General features: G+C 37.6%; 1 protein-coding gene and 1 pseudogene across 1 annotated transcript; both read left to right on the forward strand.

Annotated features, from left to right (window-relative positions):
- Positions 1 to 1477: 1477 nt before the first annotated feature.
- LOC137140206 (P2Y purinoceptor 1-like) lies at positions 1478 to 6989 on the forward strand. Its single transcript, XM_067528405.1, has one exon. The coding sequence runs from the start codon at positions 1564 to 1566 to the stop codon at positions 2545 to 2547; it is 984 nt and encodes a 327-aa protein (XP_067384506.1). The 5' UTR covers positions 1478 to 1563; the 3' UTR covers positions 2548 to 6989.
- A 5457-nt stretch (positions 6990 to 12446) lies between these two features.
- Positions 12447 to 13859, forward strand: LOC137140207 (P2Y purinoceptor 1-like; annotated as a pseudogene).
- Positions 13860 to 17792: the final 3933 nt, after the last annotated feature.

Raw genomic sequence — 17792 nt, forward strand, 5'->3', positions numbered from 1 at the left:
GGGCACTTAGTACTGCATTTATTACTTTTACCATGTTTACATTTATTTGTATTAAACTATAATGTCACAGTGAAAAAAAGGGAAAGAATAGCTGAAGAATAGCTGTCACTCTGCAATAATCCTTTTGGTTATTGATGACTGTTCCAAGTCTTCCAGACATTTTCTACACCAAAACCTTTGGAAACAAAGCTGAAAAGTCCTACAACCACCCATAAACCACAAATGTAACAAGGGACATGTGGTAACCCTGCTAACTAGCTCTGTTATATTTCCTCCTGCAATTGGATACTACATAGCAACAATTTAAGCTGTTGCATAAATGAAAAGAAAACATAAATCATTTTCCCTGACATACAGTTGCAGTGAGTGCAGGGTTTCACCTGACCTAACTGTTTATGACTAACCTATAACTATAATCCTAAAGGTGAAACGCATTGTGGAGTTGAATGTTTGTTGCTTTGTAAATCCGTAGGACAATGGAAAAAGATACATGTAAGTGTAATTCTAATTTGTTTGTGTAGAAAATTATTTTCACATGTTCACAAGCTTTTTGAATAATTCCTCTAAACATATAATGTTTTGCAGTCTATGTCATCATGATGGTTCAGATAGGCTTTGTGAGTTGTACCAGCAGAGGGAGACTTTTACCTCCCTGTTTGTGTTAATACCACAACTCTTGTATCAACTGTTTATATATTTGACCATCTCTCCTCTCCTCTCACCCCGCAATTGTCACCACCGTATGTCATTAACTCTGTGTGTTCTCTCCCGTAGTTGTCTTTGTCTTCCTCTTGTCCCCCTCTCTCTGTCCCTTTCTGCAGGTGTCCCCTGGCTTTGAAGCTGTGTGTCTTCCAGCGTGCAGCTACTGGTCCTACCAACCTGCCCGATGTTTTGTTGTTGCTTTTTGTTGCTCTGTTCTTTTCTCTCTCCCCTTTCCACTCACCCCAACCGGTCGAGGCAGATGGCCGCCCACCCTGAGCCTGGTTCTGCTGGAGGTTTCTTGTGTAAAGGGAGTTTTTCCTCTCCACTGTTGCCTATGGCTTGCTCCAGGGGGAATTGTTGGATTCTCTTTATACATCTTTATTGTCTTGACTTTATTCTGTAAAGTGCCCTGAGATTACTTTGTTGTGAATTGGTGCTATATAAATAAAGTTGAATTTAATTGAAATGAATATCATTACATCTCATAAATTACATCATACTTGTGTGCTAAAACCGCATCACATGAAGAGCTTCATAAGGGACTAAAACATTCAGCTCTAGAAGTTTTTATTTGTTTTTTTGAACAACTTAGCAGGTATTAGTGCAGAACATTCATTGTGTTAAACAGAAACTGCATACTTTTAGAACTATTTATGTTTTTAAAGCGGTTGATAAATGAACAGTACTTGAGCACGAGCAAGGAAATAGTCAAAGCTTGCGCACATGTGCAAAGATGTTACACAAAGATGTAAGACAGCAGGGCTTGAAACAGGAAGTCACCAAGTACAGTCATTTCTCATAAGCCAAACCATCCACAGTAGAAAGGATTTGTACAAGACTAGTGTACAAGAAGAAGAAGAAATGAATCAGACCTCCTGTATTGTCAGTTTTAAATTTGAACACAAATTCCTGCCTCCTGTTTTTATCTTAGTGTTCATCGTGGGTTTGGCAGCTAACGGATGGGGATTGAAGTCTTTGCTGCAGAACTGGAATAAACTGGGTGATGTAAATGTTTTTGTCCTCAACCTTGGATTTGCTGATATTCTATATCTGCTAACACTCCCGTTCCTGATGGTTTACTACTTTATGAACAGTAAATGGATCTTTGGAGATGTTTTCTGCAAGATAACAAGATTCTGCTTCAACCTGAATTTGTACGGCAGCATCGGCTTCCTCACTTGTATCAGTGTGTACAGGTACCTGGCTATTGTCCATCCAATGAAGGTGAAGGGAAGAATAGCTGTCACCCACTCTGTTGGGCTCTCAATTATAGTTTGGTTTTTGGTGAGCGTTCAAAGTCTTCCAGACATGTTATACACAAAGACATTTGTAAACGGGTCTGGAAAATGTTATGACACCACACACAAGATACATGTTGGGGATTATCTGAAATACAGCCTTGGAAGGACACTCACTGGATTTTGTATCCCGTTCCTCATCCTGCTGGGCTGCTATGGACATGTGACTTTTGTTCTCTGCAGAAAAAATGCCATTAACAAGGTGCTGAAGCAGAGATGCTTGAAGTTGTTGTTCATTCTGATTCTTCTCTTCTCTGTTTGTTACACTCCTTATCATGTTCTCAAGAACATCAACCTCTGGTCAAGAGTTTTGTCTAAACAGAGTATATGGCATCACTGGTGTAATGGAGTCTACATTGCTCATCAGATAAGTCGGGGTCTGGTTTGTCTCAACAGTGCTCTCAACCCTCTGATTTATCTTCATGGAAATGAAGATATTCCTTCTCAGCCCAGACATGTGCTGCAACGAGCTCCTTGCATGTTCGAATGTTTGTTTCTTTCAAAATCCCGGTCTTTTCCTGTGCCACAAACTGCAGATGATGTTTAACAAAAGTTAAGATTTTATTTCTAATTATTCAGTAACAAATAGTTTAAACAGCAGCTTTTGCACGTTTGTTGTGCAACTGTCCATTACAAACAACGTTCATGCAGTCTAGGATGATACTACATTTTTGAGTTTTGCTTTCGTCTTGGTAAAGTTGCCACATGCTAAAATTCTTTTAAATAAACAGGACATTCAGATAAATCAAATATTTTTGTATTTCACTGTTTATTAATAGAACAGGATTTAGTAATGTTGTAATTCACAGTGCAGGTGAACACAATTTACTTTTTGTATTATCTGTGCACCTCAAATACACCTTTGGATTTACTTTTTATGTTAGTGTTCATTAATGGCTTGCCAGCTAGAAAAATAATTTAATCTCACTTTTAATTATACTACCATGGTGGTTCCTGACTATATTTTCTGGAGAATAAAAGGAATTTTTAAAATCCATTCTTCAAATTTCAATTGTGTTTCACACTGAAGTAGTGTACTCAGCAGTGCAGTGCGTATCTCAAATCGCTGTGGGCACCAGCCACACGCAGTTCAGCTTTTTTTGTCAGCATTCAGGATGTGCATGAGGGTGTGCTTCATTTTTGACGTGTACTAGGATCACATCATGAGATAAGGGTGAGGAAAGTCAGTGCCATGCATGCTATCTGCTGGTTCAGACCAGGGTGTAAGGCTCCACATACAGTATTAAACAGGTCTTTTATGTCGATTTAAAAGTACAAATTCTCATAGTTATGAGTTTATTACTTCACTGAATCTGAATTCAATGTATCACCATTTTGAGTGATGCCAGAACTGAATAGGCAAAGGCTCTTCAAAATTTTTCTACCAGACCTATACAGTAAAAATATTGCCATTGCCTTTTGTTTTCTTTTTTACAATAAACTTGAATAATCATGTGATCACTGTTATGTAACTGCATTTGTCATTTGGGATGTTGTCACATCACCATATACTGTTTCATAAATAGAAGTTGCTCACCTGCAAGCTGACAAAACCCTTGATGAGCTTTAGTTTCTTCCAGTTGTGCAACAAGGACTTAATATGCTGTTCATCATCTCACTAGAAGTCACTAGAATTGCTGTTCTCTGTAGGTGGACTGGTGTTTTCTACAAAATTAATGTGAGTTAAGAAAGGTGAAGAAAAAACGTTCTGCCTTTCTTGTATTGGAATATAATTTGTGATCAAGCTTCTAAAAAATGTCCTCACAGTACTCAACCAGGTTATGGAACAAGCTGTTGCAATGTGGGGACAATTGTGAAAAGATGTTTTAATAAACAATAAATGCAACACATGAATAAAGCTTTGTCTGGCATCTAGTACCTGGACAGTATGTACAAGGTGTAAGTTTCATCCCAGTCTTCAGATACTGTATATCTCAACTAGCCAGAACTTAAAATTAGGCTTTGCAAAAATACAATGTTCATTTTAGCAGGACCAAACCAAGTGTTGTATTTACAGTGTACAACTTGTTGTTTGCTTGTCGTTATTTTGAAATTCTAAAATTAATAGAGTAATGGGAGGAGAAATGTGTATCTGTCATGGTGATGTTGCCACATGCTGAAAATGTTCCAAATAAACAGGAAATTCATTAACCACAGCTCTTTGTATTTCACTGTTTATTTATAGAACAGGTTTTGTTGATGTCTTTGGTCACACTGAACATTTACAGCGTACCTTTGTCTGTGTACCATCATTTTAAAAATTGATCCATTTGGTGCATTCGACTACTTCTGTACAGGTAGTTAATCCATAATATTATAGTTTTTATATATTGTATTTGTATTAAATGTTTTGCATTAAGATTCTGCAAAGTAATTAAAGTAGATAAATGAATTATAAATAATAGTGAATAATATCTGAATAAAATTAACTTGAAACTGGCACATTCCATTTCTAAGTTTGGGGTGGTCACTCATTCAGGATCGGTAATAAAAAAACTACCCAACTTGGGAAAACTCTGAATTTATTGTCTTTTTGTAATGAATTTCTATTCATTTAAAAATTATCTGTTGTATACAATGCCATTTTTGGCCATAACACATGCTGCTTACTGTGCTGAGATTTGTGTGCCGGTGGTTTTACTAAACCAAACATTTCAGTTTCATGCATTGCATTTTAGTGTATATGTCATATCTCTTCCTGACTGTCTCCACTGATACTTACTCTCAGTTTCTGACAGAGAAGCGTAATTTTGTGATTGTGTGTGTATAAAGGACCCAGGAGTTGGTGATGAGGGTTTATGATAAAAGGATTTTATCAAAGACTGAAAAATAGAAAGCAAATCAACAGAACTCTAAAGTCTAAAGTCTGTCAAATATGCCCTCCTGTTTCTCATTATTTGATTGAGCTGGCCCTGAACCGATCCCGCATAGAATACTATGAAAGAGGGGGGTAGGACGAGATATCGGTGTGCATCTCAGGTAGTGGTTCCTATTGACAAGTCATATTAACTATGAAAAGGCAGTCTGCCCTCAGGTGCGGCTTTCGTGAGGTGCGTTGGTTTGGCTGTTGGTGAGTATTGAAAGCCTTCCAGACATGTTCTACACAAAGGCATTTGGAAACAAGTCTGGAAAATGATACGATACCACCAATAAGATGCATGTTGAGGATCACATCAAATATAATCTTGTATGGACATTTACTGGATTTGGTGTCCCATTCCTGTGGAGACATGCTGTAGTTTTAAAAACAACGACAAGAATTGACAAAGTACAGAAATAACGAAGCTGGAAATTACTGTTTATTCTTCTCTTTTTTGTTTGTTACTTTCCCTTTCTTGTACTCAAGAACCTCAACCTCTGGTCAAGAGTTTTGTCAAAACAGAGTTCAGTTGTGGTCTTCTGTATCTCAACAGTTCTTTCAACCCTCTGGTTTAGGTTCATCCTGAAATTATTCACGGCACTTAACTTTTTCCACATTTTGTTATGTTACAGGCTTATTCCAAAATGGATGAATTTATTATTTTTCTCAAAATTCTACAAACAATATCCCATAATGACAAAGTGAAAGAAGTTTGTTGGAAATCTTGTAAACATTAAAAAACAACAATCACATGTAAATAAGTATTCTGGTCTTATGCCATGACGCATGAAATTGAGTTGACCTGATCATCCTTGAGATGTTTCTACTACTTGGTTGGAGGCCATCTGTGGGAAATTCAGTTGATTGGACATGATTTGTAAAGGCATATACCTGTCTATATAAGGTCCCACAGTTGACAGTGCATTTCAGAGCACAAACCAAGCCATGAAGTCCAAGGAATTGTCTGTAAACCTCTGAGACAGGATTGTGTTGAGGCACAGATCTGGGGAAGGGTACAGAAACAATTCTGTAGCATTGAAGGTCCCAATGAGCACAGTGGCCTCCATCATTCATAAATGGATCCAAGTTTGGATCCAACAGGACTCTTCCTAGAGCGGGTCGGCTGGTCAAATGGATCAATCGAGAGAGAAGGGTGGTGACCATGAACCCAATGGTCACTCTGTAAAAGCTCCATCGTTTCTCTGTGGAGACAGGAGAACCTTCCAGAAGAACAGCCATCTCTGCAGCACTCCACCAATGAGGCCTGTAAGATAGAGTGAACAGACAGAAACCACTCCTCAGTAAAAGGCACATGACAGCCCACCTGAAGGACTCTCAGACCATGAGAAACAAAATTGTCTGGTCTGATGAAAGAAAGATTGAACTCTTTGGCCTGAATGCCAAGTGTCATGTCTGAAGGAAACTAGGCACCGCTCACCACCTGGCCAATACCATCTCTACAGTACGGTTCATCTTTCAGCAGGACAATGACCCTAAGCACACAGCCAGGATAACAAAGGAGTGGCTACGGGACAACTCTTTGAATGTCTTTGAGTGGCTCAGTCAGAGCCCAGACTTGAACTTGATTGAATATTTCTGGAGAGATCTGAAAATGGCTGTGCACCGACGGTCCCCATCCAACCTGATGGAGCTTGAGAGGTACTGCAAAGAAGAATGTGAGAAACTGCCAGAAAAGTGTTGAGCCAAGCTTGTAGCATCATATTATAAAAGACTTGAGGCTGTAATTGGAATTAATGATGCTTCAACAAAGTATTAAGCAAAGGCGGAGAATAGTTATGTACATGTGATTTTTTAAAAAATACATTTGCAGAGATGTGAAACAAACTATTTTCATGTTGTCATTTTTTTACAGTTCTACAAACAATACCCCATGAAATTCCTGCTCAGCTCTGACGTGTGCTCCAGTCATCTTGTCACATATTTAACCTCATTTCTAACTGAGAATTTTTCATAGACTATTTTAAAACTATTCTAAATTAAGCATTTTTCATCGTAATTTTGTGAAAATAAATGTGTAAATCCCACAATTCCTCTTGAATGACAATGTTGTTCTAATGTTGTTGTTGTTTTATAATTATTATTTTTTTAATTATTTATTTTTAATTCATGTCTACATATGATTTCAAAACCAATAAATTCTTACAATTTCTCTAGTATTTATTTTTGTGACTTCTGTACTTACAGGGAACATATTAATACTCTAATCATTAACAGAAACCGTAAATATAACATGACAAAAATTATATATGATGCAATTTATCACCTGTAAAAGTACTGTAGCTGATATCACAGAAGTGTGAGCTAATAGTCCAAATATAAACATATTAGGAATTATATATTTATTATAAAAACAACTTAAAGTATAGTAGTATTCATACATTTAAAATAGTATGCAAATCTATGATATATAGCTTTGCTGTTATGCTTGAAAACCTTGGTTTAACTGGGGGCTACCACATCATTTTGATGCAGTTATTCAACTCTCATGGTTGTTTTTCAGTGTTACGGACATTTTCCTGAATGGGGTAGGCTGGCAAATGCTGAGGGAATGATTTTGGACATTTCGGGGATGGTGTTGCTCAGCAGGGTCCCCAGAAAACCATCCAATGTTCACCAGAACTGTGACCAAAGTCTCCCAAACCTAATGGGAAAGCTTTAAAGGGCTTTACCTTGAACCATATACCTCAGCCATTGTGTGTTGAGGGGACTTCAATGTAAAGTCCAATATTATCCAAAGATCTGACCCCATGGATGATGAGACAAGTTTCTGAAATTATGGTCAAAGTAATACATAATGGAAATACTTTGCCAACTCTGCTCCATCATTCACATCTTGCACACTGACCCAAAAAGCATTTTTGCCATTACAAAAAGAGTGGCTATAAATACAATCCATGTAAATAACATTGGATATTCACAATGAAGAAGAATTATTATTCATTTTGCTAAGTACTGCAACAATAAAATAAGGTGTTGCTATAAAGCCTTATAGAAATGTGAAAATGCAAATTGAAACAAACTTTTGTGGTTAAATCTAGTTCCTGAAAATGCTTGCAAAGCAAACAGCCCTGTATGTTGAAGCTGTTTTAGACTGGAACAACAGGGATCAAGGAGGTGGAATCACATATGCAACCATTTAAATTATTGATCATTTTGATGCATTTATTTATTTAGATTTTCCTAATATAAGTACAGTATCAAAAGGTGACATGTGGCTTTACATATTTTGCCGGAAGTATACAAAGGCTAATCAAGTGCATCTTCAGTCTCAGGAGTTTCAGATCATTTACAAAGACACAAAGGCGTCAACAACCCAGAAAGTTTGCAACTCTGTGGTCGCTTCTCTGAATTGTTACATAAGTTTCTCCGTAGTTACGTCAGCATTTTTCTAAAAATATATTCATCTAATGCTGTTTAAGCCATGTGTGGATAAAAGTGTATAAAGTTATTAGAGGTATTGAAGTAAACAGACTCAGTACCAAAATAAAAAATAGTGGAAAGTAGAATTTCGAATAAAGTACTTTTATAAAAATCACCTCCGATTCTTTACTTAAGTTAAGGTGCATGCTGTAAAATTCCAATTACCAAAGAACAAATACTTCTCAGAAAAAAATATTGTAATCACTAATGAACTTAATGCTGTTAACAACATAAATGTAAATAAACTCTAGTCCAGATGTGTTCCACATCTGCCTGATTAATAAAAATGTGACTTTTATGCAAAAATAAATTCTTAGGTCTTCTTTTTAAGTTTAATTTATGCATAGATTAAAGGAGAAAACCACAACAATAATAATAATAGAGTTATATTTTGTATTGAGAATCTGTACCTACAAAGTAAAGCTGTCAAATGTAGTGGAATACTAGTGACAAAATGAAAAATTGTATGTATGTATGTATTTATTTACTATTTACTTTATTTTGTTTTTAAGGTTTATGAGCAATTCTGCATGGATGGAAAATATGTATAAAACCTGTGGAGGAAAAATCAAAATCTCAAGAGTCAAAATCTCCGTAAGTGACTTTGTATGAGTCAGCAAAGTTAGAATTTGTAGACTAGATATAAAAAGAATTCGGTATGAATTGGTTGACTAACAGAAGAATCTATGTTCATAAAGGCCTTTGCCCAAAATCTGTTGGTTAAAAAGATTCTTCCATTAGTCAACCAGTGTTGCCAAGTTCTCTCTATCTCTAGATTCCTACTTTAGCGTCTTAATGACCGGTGAGGAAGTGACAGCACACTTCTCCTATAGTGGATCTGAAGACTGCACATTGGAAAAAAGTGAGATTACTAGACCCCTAAAGTCTTCTCTGCTTCAGGCTAGCAGAACAATCTCAGTGGTAGAGTTGCTGTGTGGCTAATGTGGACACTAGGTTGGAAGAAGACTATAAATAATAATAATAATTATTCTAGGTCAGTAGCAACCAGCTTGACTGTTCCATAGTTTACTAAAATGACTAACCAAAAGTAATTTCTGAGTGTTGGGGCTTGATGTCAAATATCACACCCTCCCCATTTATTTAAGTCTGTAGAACAAAGTTCAGTTTGACGTTTGCACTTGTTGTGACGCTCCCTCAGAAGCTTGCTACTCCCAAGGACAAGCCCAGCATGCTGCTATCATATGTCCATGTGGCATGAAAATAGAAGGCTTCGAGAGGTAGGTGGGGGGTGGGGGCGTTGAGAATCCTTTGGCAGAGGGTTTTGGTTGCTTTAAAAAGAGCATCGGCACGTTCTTTCTGACCACATAATCCAGACTGTTGATTGTCCTGATGTTCTGCTGCTTGCTTTGCTGGAGTGCAGCACAGAATGGAGCTTCCCCAGCCGGAACATAAGAGGCTCACCAGGTGCGACAGCGCAGGTAAGGCCACTAATGAACTGTCTCTACAGAGAGCATCTCAAAGAAGAAACCTCCCAGCAAGGTTCTGACACTTACAGCCCATAAATATGCTCATACTGATTGGAGGTTGGATATAAAGGCATAGAAGTGAACACTTTGGGTTGTAATATGTATTAATTGAGTAACTTCCTCAGTACGTGTAACAGTTGCAGAAGTTGCTGCTAAAAAAAATAAAATAGGAAGTTAAGCTTGGTTTGTTGGTGTGGTTGCTCTTATGTTACAAGCTGCTTTCCAAATGAATATGTTGTAGGACATGTGTTGTAGTAATGACGTGAGGTACTTTAGGAGCGACTCAAGGTATCTGACATTACTCATAGTTGATTTTTAATTTACTCCTAAAACACCTCCAACAGTTTTGTGTTTTGTGCTGAAATCCTGTCAGCGGAACCGCGCACACATCTTTAAATGGTTAAGAATTTTCCACAGGCACATGAAGCTTGTGTTGGAAATATCTGATTTTCAGAACTATCACATTAGATTCAGTGGTCAAGTGTTCGACTTAAGGGAACATTTGAAAATTACCCTTGATGTCCTGTAATGCAGCAGTGAGACACCACAAGATAAACAAACCAAGATATGAAATAGATAGTTATGAGTCAGTTTCAAAGAACTGCAAATTAAAAAAAACGTGTTCATACCACTATTCTTCAAGAGGAAGTGCAGTTGTTGATAGGTGGAAGAGGAAAGAAACAGACTTATTATCAGTCTTTATTTATTTAAATCACAAACCACTACTTAAATAATAATTATAAAATAGTGTAGTTCTTCTTTACATTTACCTTTTTTATGAATTTCCTATATTTCTAAATTTATTTCTAGATCGCTACATTCTGTAAAGTGCCTTGAGAGTCCTTTGTTGTGAATTGGCGCTATATAAATAAAGTTGAATTGAAATTACATCTACCAACAGTCAAGTAAATAATATTAGCTCCACCTCAACCAAGTACTAAGAAATGTAGTTTACATTAGTGATAATGATGCAATAGTACAACATAACATATACACTTAATCTTCTGATGCCTCAGTGGATTAGCTGTTAATATTACTACACATTTACTTAAAACAACAAAACTGATCAGTCCACACCGTTCAGACCAGCCCCTGATCTCCCTGCTCTGAAACAGCTCTGCCTGTCTGTCTATGATGTGAACATCCTGCCAGTTACTAGTTGAGTGCAATAAAAAAATGTGTAAAACATACTATCAAACAGACTTAGTGTAAATGTTCTGAATGATTAGAAGGGCAAGCGTCACTCAAAAGTATTTAGTTTTAGCCAATTTCTTTACAGTAATATTGTCTCTGTTGTGGCAAAAACTGTAAGGCAAGTTATTATTGACCTTGCTTGACCTTGGCCTTGATTGACAAGGCTTTACGGGTAATGGGTGTTTTTTAACTACTCAGCTCAACAGCTGAATTTACACAAAAGCAAAAAGGATTTAGTCAGTGCAAATCAACCTTACAGGCATACAGATAGTGGTCAGGAATCTAATTATCAAGTCTCTGAGACTAATCATCTCCTACGTGTCCCTGCTGGGACAGCTTCCTGATGAAGCTCTGATCTAAAGATAGTGCAGACAGAAGGTCTGCTGACGTGTGAATGTAGCATTTGGTCACCATAAACAGACATTTTGCATTTGTAACAACATTTACATATATTTCTGCTAAAAACTATTTTTAAAAAGTTGCATGCTGTCTATTAAAAGACCCTCTTAAGTTGTAACGTAACTGTTTTAATAATGGGCATAATAATAAACAACAGCAAACTTCTAAACTGTTTGTAGACTACATATAAAAAGTACATTTTATCGAGTAGATACAAAGACAAAAAACTGTGTGCCTGACTGTCTTTCCTGAGGTTTCCAGAGTTTTGAGAGACTTTTATCTGGGTTCTTTTAAAAGTGTACAGTCCTACGTGCATATGTTATCATTCCAGGCCAATCACGAACTGAGTGGACACAGTGTTTCACACAAGGAAGAAGGCAGAAATGCAGCATAAAGGCTAATTATATTTAAACTGAAATTATCCAAAATTATTTCAGTAGAGACCCAGAATAAAATATGGAGCCGAATTATGCATTATGCATATAGCTCTTCTATAAAAACTATGCAACAATCCCCTGCAGTCTGCTTCTCATTCCTGGTACCTCCACCTCCCACCCACTCGCCTGGTCATCCGTCATTTAACCTCCCTCCTGGTTTCCCCTTTTGTGTGGCTTCCGACTCACTCACCTGCCCCTCCAACCATACGTGGTATTCTTCTGCCCCTGCTGTCTCCGGCTACAAGTAAGCCCCTTTCTGATTATCTGCATCTTTCCCGCCAAAGATATATATTATAATCGCCTCTCTCTTGTCCTCAGTGTGCAATCTCCCCCCCAATCACCCAGTATACTGGATCCTGTAACGACTCTCCCACCTTCAGATCACCATTCGTCTATTGGAATTGTTATGAATAAACTGTCCTAACCTTCCTCTTGTGTTCTGTGCTTCTGGGTTCTAATACCAAAATGCAATAAACCCATTACACTTGCACACATTTAAATAAAACAAGAAGCCAAAAGACATAAGCAAAGAGCAGCAGAGTGCACCAACTTGTACAGAGATAATAATATTGTATATATATATATAATATATATTGTAATATAATAATATTATATATAAGAATATATTCTGACGTTGGAAATTTCTTCATTATATACACTGTATGTTACACTATACAGTGTTCTTGTTATAGACAGATGCAGACTAGGGAAGATTTATTTTGTAAGATAAGATTCGATTCAAAATAAGGGTTCAAAGATTCTAGGTGTCAAACAAAGAAAGCAGAGTGACACCTGGAGGTTTACAAAATTCATGACAGTCACTTGAGACTGGAACACAAGCTCCACAGCAACTTATTATATTCATCTTAGGCTCATATGAGAGCAAAAAAATCTAAGGATACCTGGTAATATTAATAAATCTATATTGTGTTTTTGTTCAGTGTTGTCTTGAATGTTATTGTGCAAATGTGTAACAGACAAACGTAATAGTACATTTCCCAAATGCCCTGATATAAAATATTTCTGCTTTATTCATCTTCTGCTTTATTCAATAACTTTTTTAACTTTGTGGTTAAATATATTTCATGACATTTGGAATGTGGATTGGCAATGACACTGATTAAAAGTTAGCATTTATTACTGTAGTTGGTATCAGGTAGAATGGTTGTTTTGATGATTTTATGTTTAGTGTACATCATGTTCCCCCATTATCACATTCTTAAACCATGCAGATTAAATATGCAATAATTTTAACTCAAATAGAATTATCACTCTTTTATTGTATTGTATTATATTTCAAGATTTACAAAAAACTGCCTTGGTTACAGCCATCATTCCGGGCAATTAACTGCTTTCTAGGGCAGATTCCTGCCTCCGGTTTTCATGGAATGAAGTGTTTGATGCAGAACTGGAAGAAACTTGGAAATGTTAATGTATTTGTTCTCAACCTTGGATTTGCTGATATTCTATATCTGCTCACACTCCCGTTCCTGGTGGTTTACTACTTTATTAACAGTAAATTGATCTTTGGAGATGTTTTCTGCAGGATAACTAGTTTCTGCTTCGACCTGAATTTATACGGCAGCATCGGCTTCCTCACTTGTATCAGTGTGTACAGGTACCTGGCTATTGTCCATCCAGTTAGAGGGTTCGGCAGATTAACTCTCACTCACTCTGTGGTTATCTCAATCATGGTTTGGCTGTTGGTGAGTGTCCAAAGTCTTCCAGACATGTTCTACACTAAGACGTATGGAAACAAGCCTTTAAAATGTTATGACACCACCAACAAGAGATATGTTGAGGATTACATGAAATAAAGCCTTGGGTGGACACTCAGTGGGTTTTGTGTTCCATTCCTCATCCTGCTGGGTTGCTATGGGCACAGGGTTGTAGTTTTATAAACAATAAAAAGAATTGACAACGTAGAGAAACGACAAAGCCTGAAGTTGATGTTCATTTTGATTCTTCTCTTCTCTTTTTGTTACATTGCCTATCATGCACTCAACGCTCTAATTTACCTTCATGGAAATGATGAAATTCCTGCTCGGCTTAGACGTTTGCTCCAGCGAACTCATCACATGTTCAAATGTTTGTCCTTGTGATGGCTACAGCCTCGGCCACACCCTAAGTTTGTTTGGTAATGTTTTCACTTACCTTTTACCTTAAGTTTAGTTTCTTGTTATTAATTTTAAGTTGTATTAATTTAATTTCTCTTTTTCTTCAGTTACCATTCTGCTGGGTCCAGGGGTGTTGGCCATCCAGATAAAAGATTTGATTGAGGTCTTTATCAACTTTAAATACTTCCTACTGGGCCTGGTTTGTACCAAGTACCCCGTTTGACACAGGGATGGGAAAATATGGGGAATATGTTTCTTTAACTGTTATAGGTTATTAAATGTTATTTGGTTCAATATTTTGTTATTGTTTTTTCATATTTGACTAATGGGAGGATGTTGGTAAACTGTTTGTCTAGAGTTTGTTTATAATTTGTCTAGTTACAGATTTGTCTACCCCTTGTGTGTCATATTGGTTTGGCCAGCCAGTATATATGTTGCCCCTTGTGTGTCACTCAGGTCAGATCTGTTTTGTCTCTGTTGTGCTTAGAACTTATGTTGTAATTTCAGTTTGATAGTTTAAGTTTAGCTGTCTTTTGTTGACCTCTTTTAGGGCCCACATTTTGTTAATAAATTGAAATTTCTTTGTATATGTTACATTTGGGTAAATAAAACCCATTTTCTTTTGTAACTGTACTGTACTGAAAAACCTTATCCTACAGCAGATGTGTATTTAAAGGTGCATGGACAGGTCTACCTTCTGAATGTCGGAGTTGTACAGAATTTACCATTTTCTGTGGTATTAGGTCGTGATCTGCCAGTACTCTTGGATTTGTTATACTCAATCCAAAAATGTTGTGTGGCTATGATTAGAGCTCAATCTAAAAAGTCAGATCAACTGTTAGAAACACTTAAGGCCTTGCCCTTCTTTGATGCTGACCTGCAGGCGGCACCCGGGAAGACTTGGAAGTCACGCAGAGAGAGGAGGCAGGAAAAGTTCCAACGTACAGTTGTTGAACAGGCAGTTGATCCTATGCCTGAGGTACAGATAGACTTTAAGATTCCTGCCAACATTACTAACGTGCAACAAAATGATCCAGCTTTGAGCCAACTATTGCGGAAGGCAAAAGAAAGGAAGCAAGGTACTGCGGCTGACTGCAATCTAGAGGAGGAATTCTATTTACATAATGGTGTGTCAGCAGGGAGCAGCCAGCCAGCTAGTTGTCCCCCAGGCTGCTCGGGAGGGTGTTCTTACTCTGGGTCATTCTGTTCCCTGGGCTGGCCACTTGGGAAAGCACAAAACCACAGCACATATTAAACAACAATTTTATTGGCCTGGTATGTGTACTGATGTTGCTCAATTTTGTAAGAGTGCCCTCAGTGCCAGATGACTTCATCCAACACCACCTCCAGAGATCCTCTCCAGCCTCTTCCAATCATCTCTACCCCTTTTGAACGCTTGGGCATGGACATTGTTGGTCCAGTGGAGAGAAGTAAAGCTGGAAATCGCTACATGCTTGTGATAATGGGCTATGCTACCAAATATCCAGAAGTCTTCCCCTTAAAGTCAGTCAAAGCAAAGGCTGTTGCTTTCTGTGTGGTGCAGTTTTTTTCTAGAGTAGGATTTCCCTGTGAGATATTAACTGACCAAGGCACTAACTTTATGTTTACTCTGCTTAAACAGGTTTATCAGCTGCTTGGTATTAGGTGCTTACGAACAACCCCTTACCATCCTCAGACAGATGGTTTGATGGAACGTTTTAATCAGACTCTTAAACAGATGCTGCGCAAGTTTGTCAATGATACTGGATCTGACTGGGATCAGTGGCTGCCATATCTACTCTTTGGATACCGGGAAGTTCCCCAAGACTCCACTGGCTTTCCCCCCTTTGAACTTATGTATGGTCACGAAGTTAGGGGACCCCTTTCGTTGTTGAGGGAGATTCTGGAGGGTGACCAGGGGACAATGGGGCCTGTAAATATTGTGTCTTATGTGTTGCAGATGAGAGCGTTTAGAAAAGATGAGTGTGCTAGCGCAAGCACAGCAACACCAAAAGACTTGGTATGATCGGTCAGCCTGGCAGAGGACCTTTGCTCCAGGCCAAATCTGGTCTAGGTTACCAAGAATACCAGATTGTGGACATTGCGGTCGGATTTGGATTTGGATAATCTGTGTGCTCATAGTTTATTCTGTTATCACTGGCTCAAACTTGGAACTCTGTCTGTGGATCTGGATATTGGTGATGGCGAAGCTTTTTAATGCCCTCAAGCCTTCCAAACAAATAGCTCACAAAAAGGATAATTTTGCAAGGCTTTGTGTCCACACAACCGCCCCTACTGATCAAAAACTGTTGACCTAGAATATATCTGACTGTTTATCAATTTGTAAGACATTCAGTACTGTCCTGCAATAGTGCAGCCATGGGAATGATCAATTCATCTTAATACATTTCATGTATTGTCCTATTCATTCATATGAATAGAATTTCTATTTTTGGATAGTGTATTATGGGTAATTAAAACGACAATACAACAGAGTCTAATATTACTTGTCAAATGCTTATCAATAAATTATTTTGTCAACATTTGAATAATTCATAATCACTTGGGAACAATTGCTTTGATACAGTTATAGTGTTTTAATAAGGTGTGAATTTGCATGTGCAACTTTTCTCATTTTTATTTAGATAAAAAATATTTTCTGTTCCACTGTCCTGGGGTTCAGACGATTCCTCCTTGTAGAAACAACTTTACCTGCTCGGGAGTAAAGTCTTTCACAAGGTACAGCTGAGGCAGGGCTGCACGAGAACTCCTCAGCAATTTATTACAAGTAAGGATAAATGATCTGTTGCCTCTTCCAGTCACACACAAACCAACAAATTGCCACAAATATCCAACAAAGTGTGAGCTGGTCCATTGTGGTAAATATTCATTGCATTATACAAACGAGTGGTTCTAATGTTTGGCTCACCCTATTTAAAATGAACGAGTTTGCCCAAACATTAGAACCACCCTATCATATAATGCACTCCAGTACGACTCCACTACCCACTTTGACCTCAATAATAACCAAATGGTAGGATTATCACCTTTCTGATAGTTTCAACCTAAAATCAGAGAAATTATAACCTTGTTAAAATAAATCATGTTAAAGCCACCTTTAAAGGTTTTGATCAAATTGTACAGATGGTTATAATGTTATGCCTAATCGATGTATGTTTATAAATTTCAGCAACACTCAGACCACTTCCTGAACAAGAGAGATTATGAACATCATCAGTGAAGTCATACTTCGATAGTCCTCGATACACGACGGTGCGACCCATGATTACTGCATGTCATCTGTTGTATTTGGCTTTTGTGTATTGTGCTAAGTTTGCTACTCACCTGTCCTCTTGGAGACACTCCACTGGCCACCTGTTACTTAGCTGTGCTATCTGGTCCTCAATTTTACCTGGGCTCCTCTCCCTACTACTGTGTCTCTCCAGTAGAGGTCAGTGTCTGCTCACTCATATATCTGCATTGTTTGCTGCACACTTACCTATTTTTCTATGGCAGAGTCCCAGAATACTCCAAGTCACATGATAGTACTGACCTTGAACCATGTTTATTTTTTGGATGTCACTCCACTCATTCACCACTCACTCACTTTACTGATAATTAATAAAGCATGATCCAGATATATTTGGACAGATATAATCCAAATTCAGTTTCTTTCAGCACTTTAATCTGTTTCTCTCTCAAAAATGCTGAGGAACAGTTTTGCCACTTTAAACTAGCTGGTCCTTTCCTTTCAGCATCACAACAAGATGTTTCAAAGCTTTGCTTCACCACATCAAAAAATAAATAAAAATCACATGACCACCCCAAATTAAGCTTCATTACATCACTTGTATCAGACAGGTGTCCTACTGATTTGA

Source organism: Channa argus, chromosome 13 (assembly GCF_033026475.1).
Source record: "Channa argus isolate prfri chromosome 13, Channa argus male v1.0, whole genome shotgun sequence".
Lineage (NCBI taxonomy): Eukaryota > Metazoa > Chordata > Actinopteri > Anabantiformes > Channidae > Channa > Channa argus.

What these genes read in the sequence shown, in the direction of transcription:
- LOC137140206 (XM_067528405.1), top strand. Translation starts at nt 1,564, where the DNA reads ATGAATCAGACCTCCTGTATTGTCAGTTTTAAATTTGAACACAAATTC.